Below are 21,254 nucleotides of genomic sequence, written 5' to 3'. Positions count from 1 at the left end.
AAGCAGATGGAGGAGTTGAGGCTGTCAGCTGGAGCAATTGAGCCAGAGGCGTGTAGCTGTGGTGACGGAGGGAGAGACAGAGAGAGAGCCCTGATCCCACCAGAGACAGAGAGAAATCTTTCTTCTAATAGGTGAGGTAGTCTAAACTAGTCCACTTTACACTTACACCTTAATTTTGTCTTTATTCCCTAGGCTATTGTATGTCTAATCCTTTTCTTTCAGCGGTGTGTTAAAGTTCCTGTTAATCAAGAGACCCCGCAGATAACCTTGTCCTCATACTGTATGTCTAATCCTTTTCTTTCAGCGGTGTGTTAAAAGTTCCTGTTAGTTATAGAGACCCCGCAGATTTGTGTATGTGTATTTTATGATTATTGTAATAAAGATACCCCAGTTCTTAGTGAACTAGTGTGCATGTGTTATTCTTAAGATAGAGCTAACCTTTCTTCTAACCAGATGCTGTGTAGCAACTGATGGATCAAAAGGGAGTAGGAGCGCTTAAATCGGGGAATAACTCTTGCATACAGTGTGTATATCTCTTGTCCCTACACAGTGAAGGTAACCTTGTCTCCTAGTCAGGTATTACTGTTTGAACAGATGCTACCCCTGATCAGGTAAGTGGTAACTGAATAATTAGGGAGAGAGAGGAGCCCTTGAACTGAAAGATAATTGATATACTAAGTAATTTGGCCATCCCATAATATTATTGTAGTAGCAAACCTTTAGTGGATAGTGAGAGAGACTTCCCAACATAGAGACAGAGAGCTGAAGGTATTCATAGGAAAGTGGTCGTCATTGGTAAGTGGCGTTAGTGAGAGCACTGATTGTGGTCAGTGTGTATACCCACAGGATTGTGGCTTGTGTGAGTGAGCACCGGGGGGATACGGTGTTTAGGTCCGCCGGATTGTGGACCGGATAAAGAGAGAGCACTAGGGCTGCAGCCTAGTGTGTACACACGCCGGATTGCGTGTCGAGTGAGCACTGAGGGTGAGCAGTGTGTATACCCGCAAGATTGCGGCTTGAGTGAGCACTGAGGGTAATCAGTGTGTAATGGTAGATAATCAGAACTGCCCCAGGGTAGATTAGTCTGGACCCATGTGGTCGCGAGACTATGAGGTATGAGTGTGGTGTAGGGCATGGATGTCCTTAGTAATCAGTGAGTATTCTTAGTATCCCTATAGATTTAGTGGTGTTTCTGATGATATGAGCTTGTATATTGCGAGTTCCCCATCCTCAGGTAGGTACCCAGGTGCCTGGATAGATGGTCCTGAGGAGGGAGGTGGTTACGTTCCGGCTGGGTTGGAGGGGCTCTCAGGAGCTGATCCCATCTGGTCTAGAACCCGGTCGTTACATCTGGCGTAGTCGGCTGTTTACGAAGCCTGTGTGCCCTGGCCATGTGTTTGGAGAGTTTCCCATATGTTGTGGAGGAGTGCCCTGATCGCCAGTTATATCTGGCGTAGTCGGGCAGTTTCCGAAGCCTGTGTGACCTATGGGCTTGAACAGTTGCAGTGTGAGGAGATTGCAGTACATCATGGCATTTGACTTATGCAGGGTGGAAGAAATGCTTTTCATCTTGGTGTTTGAACTGTCAGGCTTGAAGGGTGACATTACATGAGGGAGCCGGTTACATCTTTGTGATGGTCCAATTGTATAAATGTGTGTGAAAAATGCTTTTAAATTGCCCATTAAATTGCTTGCTGCATCTGCTTACGCTGTGTAATGTGAAATGTGTTCAATGTAATATGACTTGTGGAGTTCCTTGTAAATAGCGCCATGTAATTATGGCTTGTGAGGAGCATGTTCTCATTTTGACTTGCTGTGTTCCTTGTGAATTGCGCTTTGAATATATTCCTTGTGAAGAGCATGTCATTTTTTGAACTTGTTGACTTTCTTGTTAATATGGCTTGTGAATAGCGCCATGTAATTATGGCTTGTGAGGTGCATGTTCTCATTTTGACTTGCTGTGTTCCTTGTGAATTGCGCCTTGTATATATGCCTTGTGAAGAGCATGTCATTTTTTGAACTTGTTGACTTTCTTGTACATATGGCTTGTGAATAGCGCCATGTGGATATGGCTTGTACAGAGCATGTTATTGTTGCGTTAGGCAGGAAAGAGCTGGATCTCTTTCAAATGCTTGGGGAAATTGTTTTGTAGATGTGCGCACGTGTTATTTGAAAACGTGGAGTGATAAGTTCTTGAATTTCCCATGTACTGCAGACATTGGGGAATGATTGTGTTTGAGCTGCCAAAGGGTTAATATCTTGAATTGTGACGGCAGTATTTATTTTAACATGCTGTTTAACATGCATGGTTATGTGAGCTGACACTAAAAGTCAGTGTTTGTTTAGATGAATGATGGTTTGATTTCACTTTCATTGGTTGCTGGGTTCTGCCTATGTGCTTTGTCAGCTTGCTGACGGAATGGTAACATCTTGCATACAAAGAAAAGCTGTGTTCATTTAACATTCTTTTTGAAATGCGTCCACGAATTTGTGTGGGTTTGCCTTGGAACACATGATTTAATGTGTCTGACTCTTAGAGGTCGGTAAGTTATAAATCAACCAGTCGGATTGAGATAAGGGTTTGCACGGAGGATGCTTTAATTAATGCGTTAGCGGTTGTGAAAAACGAAAATATAAAAACAGACCCATCATAGAATGTGCTTTTAATTAGTGAAATGCAACCGTGTGCTTTTAAAAATAAAATGTATGTTCTAGAAGTTATACATGATTATTATTTTTTTCCAATGCAAGCTGCCCCTAAGAATAGCGTGTGAAAGTTAACCCACTCAGTTTGAAAAAACTGCTATTTGAAAATTAATAATGTTGAATCTGGCCCTTTTTCATAGATAATGTACAAATGCTTGCACACTAAATTATGACATGTTACCCCTTGTTTTACTTCTCATGTTTTTTTCAAAATGGAAAATTAAATGCAATGTTGTTCTAATATTTTTCCCTTTCAGCCAATAGCTGTCTTTATGATAGGTTTATTTTAAAATGCTTGCATGTGACTTAGTTGCAAAAAATATGTTCTTATTAATTACTGATTTTAGGATGCTTTTCATCACGTTTTACATTTACTTCGGTTAGTCAGAGAATAATGGTTAGCTCTCTGGCCTGGGAACAGATGTGTTTTGAGTTCCAAAGAATGTGTTTTTCGACCTTGAGTTAGCCTGGCTCCCAGAGAAAGCGGTTTTGTAAAGGGAGGGCCTTTCCCTCTTGAAGCGCCGAGCAGTGCCTGTCTTGTTATTATTGGCCATTCTCCAATTTCTTTCCGCTGAGAAATGTTCATGTAAGGGGGGGGGGGGGGTCAAGTCGCTCTTCCTTGCTGTCGGCGCAGACAGCTTCATGGACTTCAGATAAGGGATCCTTGCACATGCAGAATAATTGGCAGACGCTTGGCCCTTGGAGTTAGATAAATACAGTAGGCCTAAGTGAGCTTCCCTGACTAGAGATTAGAGATGCTTGGACAGAATGGTTGGCAGCAGCCTTACTCCTGCAATGAGATCAGCACTTGGCAGTGATTCAAAATTACATCGCACTGTAGCTCGGCTCCTGCTTATTTTTTGGAGCGGATTCAAAACTCTGAACGCGAACATCTTTCTGAAGGGAGGGGCTGTCTCTCAGAGGATTCGGGAGTTGCTAGGCCCCAGCCCTTCTGGCTGTGTATGACAAAATTGGATTTTGCCCAAACAAATTTAAAAGAATATGATTTAAATCATTCCTTGAATTCAGAAGAATTTTTTTTTTAAATTAAATTAGGAGGTTTCTTTCGACAATAAAAAGCACTTGGGGTGTTTTTTAAATGGAAAATTTATTTTTGCTATATTAATGATACTTGTTTTTTCGTTTCAGGTTGTTGGGTTGTGGTGTTTGGTGTGTGCGTCGGCCCACCCCCCTCCCACTCCCTTTGTTATTTTACTTTTTTGTTTTCATTTTTTATGTTAGTTTGTTGTTTTTGGAAGATGGAACCAGACCAGACCGGATTGGTGGCGGATGAACGACGGAAGCTGGTGACTAATGACCAGATCGGAGGAAGTGCTTCCTTGGCACCGGATACAGATGAAGATGAAGGGTGGTGACCTACACTGATGAATCCACAATTGACTGCCTTGAACCCCAAAATTATGCTAAAAGAACTCATTTTTATTTGGTTATGATAATGTTTCCCACAAAAGGAATATGGAGAGATAAAAAAAAATATGATGGTGCACACATGTGTTCCACAGTGTGATACAGTGAGAAACTAGGTGCTAACTGTTTTGTGATATTGTGTTCTTTACCTATTGCCTTTGGCATGGTTCAAATTTATCTTTTAGATATGCACCACACTTAGATAATTTTCTTTGACTTATTTCTTGATATGCATAGTGCTACACCAGCTATTTTGTAGGAATGGGGTTATCCTTATTTTCCTGTTATTACACTTTCACTTTGATTGATCCAAGGTTGGTTACCCTAGACTTTAAGTTGTCCTGGGAGGTGTGTCTTTTAGTATGGTTATGTCCTACATCTATTAGTGATGTTTGCCCAGACCTTGAGGACCGTTTGTCATGTTTATTTGTCAGATTTCACCAAATTCTTTCTTAAGTTGACCAAAGTAGGTAGGCCTCATTTAGGCAAATTGTTATTTTTATTCCACACACATGGCCCTACACCAATAGATTTCATGAGTTATCATTAGCTTACGTTGACCAAAGTAGGTAGGCCTCATTTAGGCCCTTTGTTGTTTTATCATTAGAAGTTGAAGCACGTTTAGTTCTTAAGTTGACCGAAGTAGGTAGGCCCCATTTAGGCCCCTTGCTGTTTTCATTCTACAAACAAGTCCCTACATCAATAGATTTCATCAGTTATCACTAGTAGTTGAGGCACATTTAGTTCGAGGGTGCTTTGGTTAGTTTCTGTTGTTATCAGATCAATCTTAGTTATGTTTCAGCATTCAGGTCAAGGGTGCTTTGATTTGTTTTCAGTTGGTTGTTAGATTTGTATTCCCTACATTAAGTTTTAGGTGGAATTTCCTTAAGTTGTCATTTATTTTAGAGAGCCTTTTGGTTTTTGGTTTTGTTGATAGATTATGTTGATGTTTGTTTATTTGGATGTTGTTGTTTATAGATGTTCGCAAGATAAAGTCTAAGGGTGGAATGTCTTGACAGGCTTTTTGGCTCTATTTCGGAGTGATAAAGACTTTAAGCTTGCTCACATCTAGGATCCGTATTCTTAGATGTGTTGGCCCTTTTAAGCCCTTTCTTCCAGACCTAGAAGAGGATAGCTGCTTTATATGATGATAGATCCCTTATTCTAATCCATCTATTGCCTATTGGCTTTGTCTTTCATTATTTTGCCTATAGTAGAGGTTGGATCCTGTGGTCCTGACTTTATATTACACGTTGGTATGGTTTATGTAGGTACTCTGACAGAGCTAAGGGTTATTTCATCCTTCTCAGGCCTACAAGGCCCAGAACTAGAGAGACTCCATTTTGCTTTCTATCCCTGCAGAGCTGAGATGCTTCAAGGGGAAAGGTAATATTTTGGTTTTGAGCTGTTGTTCGCCCTAAGCGAACCGGAGAGAACCAGCCAGAACTGAATCTAATCAAGAAGTGTCCCTGGGCTCAGGTCTCTAGACGAAACAAGCAGCTGATCACTGTGGGAGCGTCTAGAGCGAGGAGCCCGGTGCATGGACCTGGTGGGAGGAGGCTGCTGGCTGGAGCTTTCCACTAGAGGAGAGGAATCCATATTAGCGAAGTGCAGGAGAGGAGGAGTGGTCAGTTTGGTTCTTGAAGAGTGGAGAGTAGGATGTCTGCTGGAGCTGCAGAGTGCAGTGCAGTTCTATTGGTTTTCTGGAATGGAGAAAGAAGGCAGATGATTGCTGAAGCTGAAGAGAGCAGTACAGAATGCATTAAAGCAGATGGAGGAGTTGAGGCTGTCAGCTGGAGCAATTGAGCCAGAGGCGTGTAGCTGTGGTGACGGAGGGAGAGACAGAGAGAGAGCCCTGATACCACCAGAGACAGAGAGAAATCTTCCTTCTAATAGGTGAGGTAGTCTAAACTAGTCCACTTTACACTTACACCTTAATTTTGTCTTTATTCCCTAGGCTATTGTATGTCTAATCCTTTTCTTTCAGTGGTGTGTTAAAGTTCCTGTTAATCAAGACACCCCGCAGATAACCTTGTCCTCATACTGTATGTCTAATCCTTTTCTTTCAGCGGTGTGTTAAAAGTTCCTGTTAGTTATAGAGACCCCGCAGATTTGTGTATGTGTATTTTATGATTATTGTAATAAAGATACCCCAGTTCTTAGTGAACTAGTGTGCATGTGTTATTCTTAAGATAGAGCTAACCTTTCTTCTAACCAGATGCTGTGTAGCAACTGATGGATCAAAAGGGAGTAGGAGCGCTTAAATCGGGGAATAACTCTTGCATACAGTGTGTATATCTCTTGTCCCTACACAGTGAAGGTAACCTTGTCTCCTAGTCAGGTATTACTGTTTGAACAGATGCTACCCCTGATCAGGTAAGTGATAACTGAATAATTAGGGAGAGAGAGGAGACCTTGAACTGAAAGATAATTGATATACGAAGTAATTCGGCCATCCCATAATATTATTGTAGTAGCAAACCTTTAGTGGATAGTGAGAGAGACTTCCCAACATAGAGACAGAGAGCTGAAGGTATTCATAGGAAAGTGGTCGTCATTGGTAAGTGGCGTTAGTGAGACCACACTGATTGTGGTCAGTGTGTATACCCACAGGATTGTGGCTTGTGTGAGTGAGCACCGGGGGGATACGGTGTTTAGGTCCGCCGGATTGTGGACCGGATAAAGAGAGAGCACTAGGGCTGCAGCCTAGTGTGTACACACGCCGGATTGCGTGTCGAGTGAGCACTGAGGGTGAGCAGTGTGTATACCCGCAAGATTGCGGCTTGAGTGAGCACTGAGGGTAATCAGTGTGTAATGGTAGATAATCAGAACTGCCCCAGGGTAGATTAGTCTGGACCCATGTGGTCGCGAGACTATGAGGTATGAGTGTGGTGTAGGGCATGGATGTCCTTAGTAATCAGTGAGTATTCTTAGTATCCCTATAGATTTAGCGGTGTTTCTGATGATATGAGCTTGTATATTGCGAGTTCCCCATCCTCAGGTAGGTACCCAGGTGCCTGGATAGATGGTCCTGAGGAGGGAGGTGGTTACATTCCGGCTGGGTTGGAGGGGCTCTCAGGAGCTGATCCCATCTGGTCTAGAACCCGGTTGTTACAGCCACGAAAGGAAGACTTTCGAAATTGGAGAGAGCCCAGCGACCGTGCCGTCTCTGTGTCTTTCTTTATGGCTTGTAATGCCTAGTCAACATGTTGACCAAAAAGGAACTCTCCATCATAGGCCATGTCCATGATCTTTGTCTGGACCTCTAGACGAAAAGATGTAGCTTTTAACCAGCCATGCCTCCGGAGAACAGCTGCTCCCGCCAGCTGCCTGAAACCTTTGGCTGCCACGTCCACTGCCGCATCAATTATTGCAGATGAAACGCTCTCTCCCTCTAGTAGGATCTTTTTTGCTTCAGATCTATCTGGTTCTGCAAGCTTCTCGATGAAAGGCGATATGTCAGACCACATCTGCCTGTCATACCTTCCAAGTATTGCAAGTGAATTTGCGGCTCGGATCGTGGTTGTTGCAATAGTGGACACCTTCTTCCCTATTGAGTCAAGACGTCTACCGTCTTTATCAGGGGGAGCAGAGACTTGTGCAGATGGATTCTTGGCCCTTCTTTGAGCTACCTGCGTAACTACGGAATCCGTCTTAGCCTGACCAATAAGGCATGCCGGTGATGAACTAGGGGCTCCATACTTCTTATCTACCCGAGGTAGTACTGCGGGTAGAGAATTTGGTGTAGGCATTATTTTCAGACCTTCCTTCCATATAATTCAATGATTGGAATAGACCAACTCTGTCTTTGCGGCAAATCCTTAAAATCATATAGGAAGCATTCGTCTTGTTTAGCTTCCATTGTGATGAGGAACCTTTTCGTAGCTCTATCCCTAATCTTATGAAAGCTGGCAATGTCCACCGGCGGAGAATCCACCGTAGGCGGGGCCACTGGGGAAGGGGTTTGTGCCTGATAGTCGTCCCACTCCGACGATACTGACTTGTCGTCCAATTCACCGTCTTCTCATTAGTCTTCCGACAAATTCTCACCCCCTGCCTGATGAGATGGTACTGGTGAAGAAGGTACTGCGGGCCATGCTTCTTCAGTTGTCATTTGAGAAACTGATTCTTGAGGTCCTAAAGTTGCCGTAGATGTTCTTGGCCTAGGCGTAGAGACATGAGAATCACCCGATTCTGAAGGTGGAAACCTGCGATAATAATCGCTCAACATATATTGGAGATTCTGGAATAAATCCATAGGCATTTGCATGCTAGGTGCAGACACAGTCTCCCGACTAGAGTGCTCCTGGAAATTTTCCTCCTCCTCCTGATCCAAATCTTGAATCTTTATGAGCAAGTCCAAAGGGCTCCTGGCCGCACGGAAAGTGTCGTCCTCATAGGATTCTTCTTCCTCAGAATCCAATAATTTATCTGGCAGTTTTAATGGAGACAAAGTTGTGGAGGATGAACCACACTTCTGTAGGAGCAAAGCAGTGGTAGCCGGTGATGGCAAAGGTATTGTGGATGTTTTAGCTGATCACACTTGCATTGCCGTACAGGTTGACAGTGGAGGCGTTGATGGAGCCACCGGTGCTGATGACAAGCCTGATTCCCTCTGCGTTGTCAGATCCGTCGTCGACGGAGCGCCCGTCGACGGTAGCGGCTTCGACGATGAACTCGTCGACAAGGTTGTTTTCTTCTTCGTCGACGGTGTCGACGGAATTGTCTGCTTCGTCGACGAGGTCGTCGACGTGATCATTTTCTTCGTCAACGGTAACTTCGTCGACGAGGGTGTCGTCGACGGTAACTTCCTCGTCGGGGGCGTCATCGACGGTAACTTCGTCGCCGAGGATGTCGTCGACGGTAAGGCCCTCTTCGTCGACGGCAAGATATTCGTCAACGCCTGAATCGACGACAAAGAGCTAGTCGACGGTACCTTCAGGATTCCAGTTGACGGTGGAGCGTCGACGAACGTTGGAACTATCTTCGTCGACAGGATGGGTCTAATTTGTACCTGAACCAACGTCGACGGTGAGGAGGCTGAGGACATCGCCATAGCTGATTTTGGTGAGGAGAAAGTCACTGCAGAAGTGGAAGAAGTGGCCACATGAAGAGATGGCGACGATGAGGCGGTCTTTGACTCTGCCATGGCCAGAGGTGTAAACTGAGATGACATTTTTTGAGTAGGTGCTTTGGAAACTGTAGATTTTCCTGTTTTCCCCGAGGGCGCAGATTTCACAGGTGGAGACAACTTCTTGGAAGTAGTAGGCAAACCTTCAACACTTTCGCCCTATGAGAAGCCACCTCAACCTCAGTCTTTCTCTTCCTTGAGGAGACAGAAGACCCCGAGGCAATGCTCCCTACCTCTGAAACAGGGTTATCCTGGTCCTTTATCCTCTGAAGCCACAGGAGAAGACGACCCTCTCTGTCCCTGAGGGTCTTTTGAGGGAAGGTTCTGCAGATCTTACATTTCTTCGCCTCATGATCCGGATACAGACAGTATATGCATTTTTTGTGAGGATCCTCCTTGAACAGCCTTAGCTTTCCACAGGAATCACAAGCCCTAAAAAGGGATTTAGAAGTAGACATCTTTTGAAGGTTAAAAAACCAACCAAAGTAAGAAGAAACTGAGCAGAGCTCAGGGAGACTCCCTTCACACGACGTGCGGTAGAAAATCAGAGCCTGAGCCTCTGAGGAGAACATTCTGGTGGGTGCTGTTGCCTGATTGGCTGCAGTTTGGTCTATACATAATGACTAGGATAGTCATGAGTGTGAGAGCTTTTGCTCCTGTAGCGGAGGGCTACTTTACTTCCTGGTTGGTTATTACCAAGGTTTTTTGGTTATTACAGGCATATTATTGCTTTTTTATATACCGTGGGACTCCCACTCCGACGACAGGGAATGATTCAGGCATGTGAATCTATGAAAGACACCCCAAATACTGGAGAAGAAACGCCTCTGGCGCGGGAACAGGGCGGGTCCAATGTCTGAATGAAGCGTTGGGGCGGGGAAGTGGCCGTAGACCAGGCCAACCGCCACCGTAGCCGGTGCACGTCTGCGACGGCACCAGCCACTCACCTCGGGTGGGCGCTGTGAGCCCCTCTGGATGGTTCCGAATTATGCCTGCAGACCCCAGGCTGGAGCGGCGATGGGCGGGGAGGAAGGGAGGCCCAACGGGTCACAGTAGCCCCGGCCTCAGGCTCACCCTCTACCCCTGTCGTCGGTGGGCCTCAAGGCAGGCTGGGCTACCTCCTGCTCCAGTAGGGTCCCGCAGCAGCTCAATGGCGTGGAGCCGGGATCAGATAGCCTTCACAGCATACTTCGTCGTTGCAGGTGGCAGGATAGCAACATTTACGAGGGGAAAGACAGCAACACTATGTTGTCATGAGGATTCGGGCAGTGGGCCAAGGAGCTTCAGTGCTGTGTGGCCATCTTGGTCGCCGGCTTGGCATTGGTCGAGCATTTTTAGTATGTCATCCATGATTTGAGTGAGTGCAGATTTTGTGTGGTGTCATTGATGAAAACCAAATTGATGTTGATCCCGGAGTTGGAAGTGCTCAATGTGGTTGCAGAGTTGAATTTGCACATGTTTCTAGAAGTTTCGCCAGAGTGGGGATGTTGGAAATTGGTACGATCTGAGCAGTCTGCGTTCATTATTTTTTTTAGTATAGGGTTTAGCTGCTCTACTTTTAGGCACTATGGGATAGTGCCTTGCAATACTGAGGCGTTTACAATCTTAAACCATGAAGGGAGAATAGTAGCTTTTATTTCTTTGAAGACTGGATGTGGTAGTGGGTCGCAGAAGTGATTGGATGGGTTTGACTGCTAGAAGAATGTTATAGATGTCACTTTCATTGGGAGGGAGCGAAAGTGTTCCAGGAGGCATTTGTTTTTGGGGACATCTCCAGGGGGCCCAAACTGGTCTGGGCCCAGAGGCGAGCTGGGAAGCGAGCCCTATAGTTGGAAGAAGTTCCCACTTTGATTGTAGGTCGTTTTCAATGGGTTTTGATTTCTCCAAGAAGAATTAGGTCAATTCCTCACAGGCTGGGGGAGTGATGTCACCATGTTATGACAGGTTTGGTGCATTGTTACTTGAAGATTTCAAAAGGTTTTTGGGAATAATTTCTGGCTCGGTTAAACTGAGTTTTAAAGAAGTTGGCTTTTGCATCTCTGATTTTTCTGTTGTACGAGTCCCTTACTGTTCTAAGGTGTTTCAGGTGTTCTGTGGAGGGTACGGATCTCCAGGTTCTTTCGGCTGATCTTAGATAGTGTCGGTCAGAGTTTAGATTGTCATTGAACCAAGGTTTGGAGATTTTAGTTTAAATGTTTTTTTTGTTGAAGGGAGGGAAATAGAATCAAGGATTCTAGAAATAGAGGAATTATAAAACTCTGTGATGTCATGTATATCCATCATGCCTGCTTGGTGAGTCAAGGCAGTGTTACATCGGGTTGATAAAACTTTGGGATTGATGTTTCAGAGATTCCTTTTCCATTGTTTTGTTTCTTGGGGTGGTCTCTCTTCGGGGTCACCTCCAAGTTGTTTAAGAAGATGATGCTGTACTGGTCAGACCAGTGGCAGGGGATAATGGATTTCAGTGTGATGTTGTTCATTTTAGATGTAAGGTCCAGGGTTTCCCCCTTGTTGAGGGTTGGGCTTACGCAGAATTGGGTCAGATCGTGGTCAGATAGGAAGGTTTTTTGATAGTTCACTGCATGGTCATTCGGATTATTCCAGAGGAGGTTGAAGCCTCCAAGGAACATTTGGGTCGCTTTGGGTTCATTGTTGGATGTGATTATTTCCATGATTTGTTCAATGAAGGTCAAATTGTCTCCAAGGAGTGGTAGAATTTGTGTGTAGTTTGCAAATGAGGCTGTTATTGCTTGAGATGTTGATGCAGAGATATTCACTGGTGGGTGAGGTGAAGGTTTCTGATTGATACACAGTGTGTGTTTCGGTATATGCAAACTATTCCACTGCCCAGTTTCATAGTGCTGGAAGGGACTGGTAGGTCAGGGATTTGAGTAGAGGAGCGGTTTGCCAGGTTTCTGTGAGGATAACAATATCAGGCTCATTTGTTAAGATGAGATCGTAGATATTGGGTGCATGTTTGTTACTAGGTGACCTGCAGTTGAGAAGTAAGCATTTTAGCTGGCCAGTATAATGGCTGGTGGCAGTCTGAGGGATGTTAATGCACTTGAGGTTATTGCTATTTATACATTTGTTGATTGTGTGAGGGTTCTCTGCAGGGGTTCGCTTAGATTTGACCCCGGTAGGTTTTGTTAGTCTCTATTGGGTTGGTATAAGAGAGGAGTAGGTTGCGGATGTCGCCGTCAGATAAATCAGCCTTCAGTCTCCTGAGACGAGAGGAGGCATTGGGGAAGGCTATAGTTTTTCAGTTAAGAGGAAAGGTGTGCAGGCCTTGGGTAGGATATAAGCCTGTATGGGAACTGGGCCGGTTCCCCAGGATACTAGATGCATGGGCAGAAGCTCGACAGTGATGGCTGTCAATTTCTGGAGTTTGTCCATGAGGTGGCGCATGCAGATAGAGACCTCATCAAGGCGTGCGGCCTAGTCAAAGTGGTGACAGTTGGTTAAGGGTTGTGGTGTGAGTTCCGGTAGGGGGGGAGAAGCCGCGTGGGAGATCTGGTTGAGCAGATGACCGGGAGAAGGTTCAAAGGTGGAAACTCAAAGTATGTCCGCATAGAGGCTGGGGGAGTATGTGCAAGTGCAAGGCAACTAACCATTTGATTCATAGGCCCTGCGGGGGATGAGGACTCTGGCGTTGCTAATTCTGTAGAGATCGCTTGAGATATGGGGAGGGCTCGGTGATGTTGGGTCACCCAGGACGTTTGATGTTGTGTGTGAGTGCCATCATGGTAACCAGGCTTACTTGAGGGGGGATGTGAACTTTTATTGTTCACCGCTTTCTTGAGGATAGGGAAGATCTTATCCATTGTAACTAAATTGGCATTCCAAGCTTGCATTAGGATAATACCATTGTTTATAGGGATATGGTAGCATTCCCATTGCAGAAGGGCGAGGGCGATAAATATAGTTTGAGGCCATAAGAGGTTTTTCTGGTGTCAGTGATACGAAGCATGGAATAAAAGACATTCCTACATTGTGGCCGTTTTCTGGAGTAGAAGATGAGGTCATTGATTAGTTTTCCCTTATTGGTAAGAAATATGGATCTGAGAGAAGTGTTTCAGGGCAGGTTTTGAGTAGCTGGTGTTTGAGTCTTTTAGATGCATTTTTGATACATTAGGAGGGTAATTAATGGTGAAGGCATGGAGACCTGAGGGATCTAGCTTTGGGTCCATTATGTGAAGAGAGATGTTCCCTTTGAGGAGAAAATATGTGCCCACAAGGAAGAAAGAGATAATAAAAGAGGGAGAGATAGGCTTTCACTCCTTGTCTTCCCTTCCTTCCCCTTTTTATATTAATATTTTCTCATTGTTCTCTTCCTTATTTCCCCCCTTTCGTCGCTTTCCTTTCCCTTCCCTTCCACCTCTTCCTTTATCCTTTCTCTTCCCTCCTTCTTCCGTTATATCCTAATAGTTACAGTCAAAGGTAGGCCACCACTTTTGCTGGGTTGTGTGTTGGAGGGTGCAAGTTCTGTTTTAGTTGCACTTCTAAGAGAGTGGGCAGCATCTTCTGTGAGTGGGCCAAGTCGGAGTCACAAAATAGAGGTTTGGGCCTTGAGGGTTTTGAGGACTGGTAGAGGTGGGTTAGTCACATAGGCGCAGTGGTTTCAAGTGAACACACTGTCCAGGAAAAAGAGTAGGACACCGGACTTGTTCTGGTGCAAGATCTAACAGTGTAAGGATATCGTAGGGTTCAGAGAGATGTCCCTGATCATAGTGGTAAAGTAGGTATCAGAGTGCACGGGAGGATGGTGTGCAGGTTCCTCTGGATTACCCCCTTGCTAGGCTCACTCTACACTGTAGCCAATAGACACAACCCTGGCAAGCTGATGGGGGCTGGTGTTCGATTTCAGGAAGTTGGGAGGAGGCTTTTTAACTAGGAGGCTATGGCCCAAAGCTGCTTGACTCCGGAGGATATGATCGAGATGAGAGGTGAGCACACCCAGGAATCACTGGCGCTCAACCGCTCTCATGTGAGCGTCATGCTGAGTCCATTCGGGCAGGGTGGGCAGGAGTAGTCGAAGGCACAAGTGCTTAGGGCACTTAATCAAATGAACGGAAAATCGCCATTACGGAGGGAAAGAGGCGATGGTGACCTGCCTCTCAGGAATTCTTCTGTTTTCCTGCTTTAATCTGGCAGAAGTGTCGCAGACAGGCCGGCAGGTACATTTACGTGCAGCAGCTAACCCTGGACGAGGGGATCTCGACCTTGCTAGCCTCTGGTGAAGGCTGACTCAAGATGCGGAGCTGTGGCAGAAGGAGGGAGGCAGTCACCGGTTCACCAGATCATGCAGTCCGGGATCCATTCACTACCCAGCTCGTGTCTTGTTCCTGCCAGGTGCCGAGCTGAAGTACTTCCAACACATGAGTTGGTCAGTGCCTTGGAGCCAAGATAACAACCAGAGCATCAGGTAAGTGGTTGTTGTGTATGTCTGTGTTCTTCGATGATTGTTGTTGACTTGGATGGCATGGGTAAGCAAGAGATATGTACCAATAGGTAATCCCAAACCCCAGGAGTTGTAGCCAAGAGCTCCTACATCGCGGCCCTCTTGACTCTTCACCCAGATTTGTGCACACAGCACACCCTCATTGATATTTTTCCTGCCTAATCAGGAAGGTATGAGTTGATACAATGGGTTCTTACTATAAAGTTGTATTTCTTAAATCTTTCTGACACATGATGCTCAAATTAATTTAAATAATCATTTTTGGAAATACCCGTGGTAGTATGCACAATAGGCTGCCATGCCAAGTTCATATAATATCAGGTGTATAATTATGAGCCTTTTTAGCTGACAAAACATTATGTCTTCCATATCTGCACATAAGACAATGTGCCGAACGATCTTAGCATCTACAATGACACCTGAGCAGCTCTGCACTTTGCTCGCACCTGATAGAGAGTTTGTGGAACTTTGAGCGGTTTCAAAGCCCAAATATTCTCTGCAGATTCACAGACGTGAACTTATGGTAGCAGCACTGCTGAATATTTACGAGACATTGTATCATGAGTGTCCTATGAGGATCAATTTCCATAACGCTTCAATTGATATCTCAGCAATGGCATGTGCTCAATGCTTTCTGTGGGGCCAGTTCTAGGGCACATTCTGATACACAATATACTGGAGAATTATGATCTTTTGTTTAAGACTTTATGAGCACATACGGAAATGCAGTCACCATACAACCTTGATCTAGGTATGCAAGATTTTAGTAAATACCACAAAAGGGTGCACCTGTTTTCCAGTCAACAACTCCAAGGTAGTCTGAAGATACACCTAGTGTTAACCAGTGCATCCTGCCTGTACCATGGGTCTCTTGTCTCACTGCAGCAGCTCTTGGATGTTAAGGCTCTGATGTGGTGTGTGCCCAGACCACCTGACTGTTTTGGGTAAGAAAATTCCCTACTATATTTGAATGTGGCTCTGCTGGAAAGAATGCCCCTTTTCTGAACTGGAAAGACGTGATGAAGTTAAACCACAATCCCTTGGTCCCTGCCATGGCGGATTTTGAGTGGCTGAATACACCTGTATGCCTGTTATCTGTGATGTATTTCATGATCTGGACCTCGTACTTACGGATGACAACATTCTTGCATGGCTAAACTGAGTTGGCAAGTAAACAAATGGTGGTTCAGAAGGCAGATTCATCTACGTTTTAGTGCAAAGCTGATTATGGCTTCAGTACAAGATACTAGGCAAGTTGGCCCCTTAAAAGAGAGCTCTGTGTGAGCTGCAGTCGGAATACAGCCTCGGGGGAATATCCCAGATCTGCTAGGTCCACAGGACACTCTACTCTACCTCAATAACCTTGGGAGCACAGAGAGGCATTCTGCATCCCTTCTTACTTGTGACCAGCACAAAACGGACTTGAAAGTCGGGAGAAGATGGGACTGGTGTCTCTGGCTATGAGGTGAGATTGCCCATTCCAGTCATCCATGCCACTCAAGGTCAGCGCTATGCATCTCTCTCCTTCTCCCTATTTACGTGACAGGTGGCTAAATAGTTCCTCACAACTACCATGGGACCTCTTCATTCCCCCAGGCTATTGAGCTATTAATTGTCTGGGTCAGGGAGGTAAAGTTGCAGGGGGTGTAGCAGTTATCTCCAGATGCTTGATCTCATGCAAGTGACTGACATTGAAAGAGTTCTCCACATTTGACTGTCAATAGAAAAGAAATCTTTTGCCTAGAACCACACACAATTCCACATCGTCCAACACCCTCTAGGTAACAACCGCCAGTTCATTGAACAACATATGTAGATCTTTGTAAAAAAAAGAAAAACTAACACCAACTCTAACAACATCTTCCTGGGAGCATTCAATCCCCACTAGACATATACCTTGGCATGCAGTAACTATAGCTCACCTTTATTACATCTCACTGCTACTTACTCAAAAAGAAGCGCAAGAGAAAAGGATAGGCCAAACTGGATATTGGCACATTGTCATTCGTGTTTGTTGGAGAGGTAGGTGATGAGTCTATACTTATTGGCACCTGGGACTTTTGTAGATAAAAAATCTGGAAAATACTGAATCAATGGAATTACTTCAATTGTGATACGTCCTACAGCCCACACCCACAGACTACCAGCATTATCATCAATCAGTACCAATGTAAGCTTAAAAAATAGGAGCATGCCATCTCCGTGTAACACTTGATTCTGCTACACCACACTGTGGATGAAGAGGCGTCATGGTCTGCTCCCATTTAGGTGTACCACTGTTTCAGCTTAAGTTTATGAGGCGAATGCCAACAGGTAGATCCACAGTTCAGGTAAATGTAGACAAACAACGTGCAGTTGTACAAAACAATGAAACAGCGAGCCAGTAAGGGAGTCACACTTCCCTCCATATCACCCCCAACAAAAGTCCAAGTATCTATTGTAAAACGCAGTATTGCGTGCACATCCACTGCACCTGCGGTTTCCAAGATGCGACCTCAAAGGATCAAAGAAGTTCAACAGTAAATGAAGTGCACCGCCTGGTTAAAATTCCACAGTCAAATAGTCCATTCTTGTCCAAGATAATCTTTCTTTTTCTTGTTTGATAGAAAATGATACAGAACAGCCAACGCATTTTGTCCACTAAATATGGACTTCTTCAGAGCATAATTTTGTCTTTCGGGGTATTGCAACCAAGGGAAAGCCATAGTTCATCATATATTGGAACAATGTACATTCCTGGTATGGATATTAACCATTTATTCAACAGGACCCCATATGTTTAGGGGAACATCATTATTCCAGAATGTAGAGCAGAGTGGCACCTCGATCCATACAGTCTACCGCCTCCCAAGCTGGCGTCTAACCGTGAATCAGTTTCACAGTTAGACGTCAGCTTTGGAGGCGGGAGACGGTACAGATCGAGGTGCACTTCACATTTTATCTGTTAAAGTACAGCTGGTATTTAGTGAAAACATGCTACGGTTCCTTGTTTCTTTTGAGAATAAAGTGATCATAAGCAGAACATACTTTATCGACACCCATCTTCTTGAAAGCAGCTTGCAGTACTTTAAAGTTGTGGATATACTCATGCTCCAATTTTGCCTGGAACTTGACCTTCTTCAGGAGTATGGACCCTGGAAAGAGCATGTCCATGAACTGGCAATATGCAGCACCTTAGGAAAAATATAGGGAATGTCAGTCACACTGAAATTAAACACACACATACACACAACCCTCATGCCCTGGAATCTGAACAATAGTTATAATAAAATACTGATGCTAATATTTGCAGTAAGCCCACTGCTAACAGTGAAAATATTTCCATGAATAAATGATCATCACATTCCTCACTCTTTAAAGAGCTAAAGGTCTCTGCCCAGAGTAAAGCAAAGAGTAGAAAATGTGAGGAAGGACCTAGTGAGTAGATGGGCAAGTGAGGTAATCAGTAACTCTGTCTATTTAAATATTCAGAGACGGTGGGACTTGCATCTACCATTGTGAAGACTTAAATTGTAACATATGAGCATTTGTCTAATTACAATCATTAATTATGTCTTTTTAGCCACTTTCTACACCACATTACAGCAAAGTTGATCACTGTTTCTTCCTTGCATTTTATTTTATCTAGTGGAAGGAGTATACACTTAGGACAACTGCACATGCTGGTCATACTCCTTAGTGAAGATTTATAAGCTTAACATTGTCTCCAAAACGAACTTTAAAGTGTTTTCATTCTTTTCACCAGAACAGTATGCAAAGTTTAGTTATTTTCAGCAAGTTACATAGTCTGTTATTCCTCTGGAACTCTTATGGCTGCAGGTCACAGAGCAGTTATTCTCCAGTTTAACGTCTTCAGGTCACGCTCATCGTGCATAGATCGATGTGTTGACAATGTTTTAAGTACTACGCTACTTGGTAAACTTGTCTTCAATTGCCCAAATCTGCAGAATATCCACAGTATGCTCTAACTGCTAGAATCACTAGTCTACACCTCTCTGTTCTACAGAGAGCACAATCCCCATTATCCACTGGACTACGTTAAGGTCTGCACATTTCAAGTGATCGTGGATTCTGCCAAACTTCTTAGTTCCTCTCTGTCTCGCTGGTCTGATTGTATCATGCTGAATGACCTCAGTCCAACTACTTCGACTCAATCAGTCCATTTCTACTTTTCCTTCTTGATACATTGTCTGATGCAGCTCTCAGAATTAAAGTGATTAAGACTAGCTACTCATTGGTGTAACCCTCCACATTAGTCACCATACTTCGCAGGACTTTTGTATTCAAGGAGGGGATCTTGGACCAGTTTCTCATTTTATAGGTCCTCCCATGGCATTCTCGACAGCGTCATTTATAGAGCAACGAACTGAGCTCCAGAAAAGTGCTGTGAAAATTAGGAATCTTAAGAGTGGAGTTATTTTACTGCATTACGACCCATCATTGTGCCTGCATTGACACTTTAATCAGCCAAAGTGTGCATTCTTTCTAGGAATGTGGCTGTTTTTAAAGAGGGCGCGATAGGCGAGTATGAAAGACACACCTGTATTCCTAAGGGCAATTAATGAAAGTACAAAGGGTAAGCACTGGCAGAGGATGCCAACTGTCAGTCGTACAAGCTTGGATATTATTTTCGATGTAGGATTACCCAGGGGTAAATTTAGAAAATATGTACTCAACGGAAAGGCAGTTAATGCATTGAAAAACCTCATTAATTAAATTCAGCAGGTGCCGCCCAAATACCACCTGTAACACCATGTACATGAAATGTTCTGTGTGGCACAATTACAATGATCACAAAATACATTTCAATCAAGAACAGGTATCAATCTATTATCATTCAGTGATAGAAACAGAGGAACTAGACCCACGTATAAGTCTTTAGAAGATATATTTGCTGATTCTGTATGAGGAATTATACTGCGTCCCATTTATATACATTTTTATTTTTTCTAATATCGCCTCCTGGTAGGTCTTCTAAGATAATCTTTTGGAAAGAAACCGAGGTAGGACTCACTTGGGTGTTTATGTGGTTTGGTGAAGCACATGCATTAACATTTCGTATAAATTAAGCTGCTTGGCTATTTTTGTAGGGATCCTTCAGCCATGACAAATGACTCAGACAAGATAGGCTAATTATTGAAGGTAGAAACAGGTTGGTGATCAGCAGATGGGTTTGAGCCATTGGGCTCTATCTACCCACCAAGCTGAGTGTTTTTAGACATACCCAGAGTCCTTACGAATAAAGTTGATAACCGAGAAACTCTGATGTATTTTTAGATTGTCTGGATCCTGCCTTGACCAGTAAGTTTTATGTAAGAACTCCCTCCTATTGCCAAGTCTTCGCAGAGGTTGAGTCCACCCTGGTAGTACCATCTTACCGTGGGGGGAGGGGAGGGGGTGAGCAGAGGATGTAGGTGACAAAGCATGACACTATTATGTGTGTGAGACATCCTCTTCCACTAAGGATGGCCTTCTCATTTTAATCTGACTCTCGCCGAGTCTAGCGATAACGAACGACCTCCCTGATCTTCATTTCAGGCACCCCATTTATTTGCGATATAAAAAATGTGTTCAGTGCTCGACTTATTACACTGTGACTGAAAAATAACCGGAGTAATAGTGTGTATAAAAGAACAAAAAACAATGGAAGATTCAACTGATTTCAGTAGTAGGCACAAGTGATTGAGTCAAAGTAGATCAATAACCTTAACAAAGTTACAACTATTTGGTCTCATTTGTTGAAATCATTAACAACGTTTTGACCCCTAGCATTATAAGGGTTATCAGGATATAAATAATTCAATGGTTTAAGAGCAGAAAAATTAACACAAAGCGGCTTGTGGAGTTAAAAATAACCTGGATTGCGTCAGTCAACATCTTACACTGAAATCTGTTTCCACAATGTGTGCGTGGGGGGTAGCTACAGGATACAACGTTGACACGTCAATAGGGCATGAAACGTAGGTCATATAGCAGAAGTGGGAAGTTTTGTTACCATCTGTTTACAATGTTGTAAAGAGCACAAAGCTCATTTTATCGGTCATCCTACTCTTGTTTAAGACTAACTCCAGTTCCTTTTCGTACTCCACTGCCTGTAGACCAATTATCGTACATGCTCTAATCCAGCAACCGGGCTACTACATCAAATTAGATTTTACATCCTCATTCTTCCTAAGCTACTACATCATCAACTTGAACGTCTGAATTAAACTGTATTCAAATAAATTAAATTGAATAATGCACATTTGAAAGCCATCTTGGTTGCATACCAGGCATTGTGCAACTCACAGCATAGGTTTAAAAATATATTAATGTGCATTCATTAAAAAAGAAGAAGACAGATAATAAATGGAAGCAAAGAAATAGGACATTAAATGGCAAGCAGAAGGAGGAGGGCAGTTAGATAAAAACTATGACAGACTGAAAACTTAAGTAACTGGGTAGTTTAAGATCTTTGGGCCAGTCAAAACAAGATTGTGCTCTATCTTGAGGGATTATACCTCTATTGAAAATGTTCTTATAGTCCTC

General features: G+C 43.9%; 1 protein-coding gene across 4 annotated transcripts in view; it reads right to left on the bottom strand.

The window, feature by feature from the left end:
- Positions 1-21,254, bottom strand: part of MAPRE3 (microtubule associated protein RP/EB family member 3) — an 832,303-nt gene that overhangs the window by 275,571 nt on the left and 535,478 nt on the right. For all 4 annotated transcript variants that reach the window (XM_086928121.1, XM_086928120.1, XM_086928118.1 and 1 more), the window contains one exon: positions 17,754-17,899. In XM_086928121.1, the coding sequence (XP_086784247.1) occupies positions 17,754-17,899 (146 nt within the window). The remainder of the gene's footprint in view (positions 1-17,753; positions 17,900-21,254) is intronic.

The sequence above is a fragment of the Lissotriton vulgaris genome, chromosome 6 (assembly GCF_964263255.1).
Source record: "Lissotriton vulgaris chromosome 6, aLisVul1.2, whole genome shotgun sequence".
Taxonomy (NCBI): Eukaryota; Metazoa; Chordata; class Amphibia; order Caudata; family Salamandridae; genus Lissotriton; species Lissotriton vulgaris.
The sequence above is the reverse complement of the archived record's forward strand: the minus strand, read 5'-3'. Positions and strand labels throughout refer to the sequence as shown.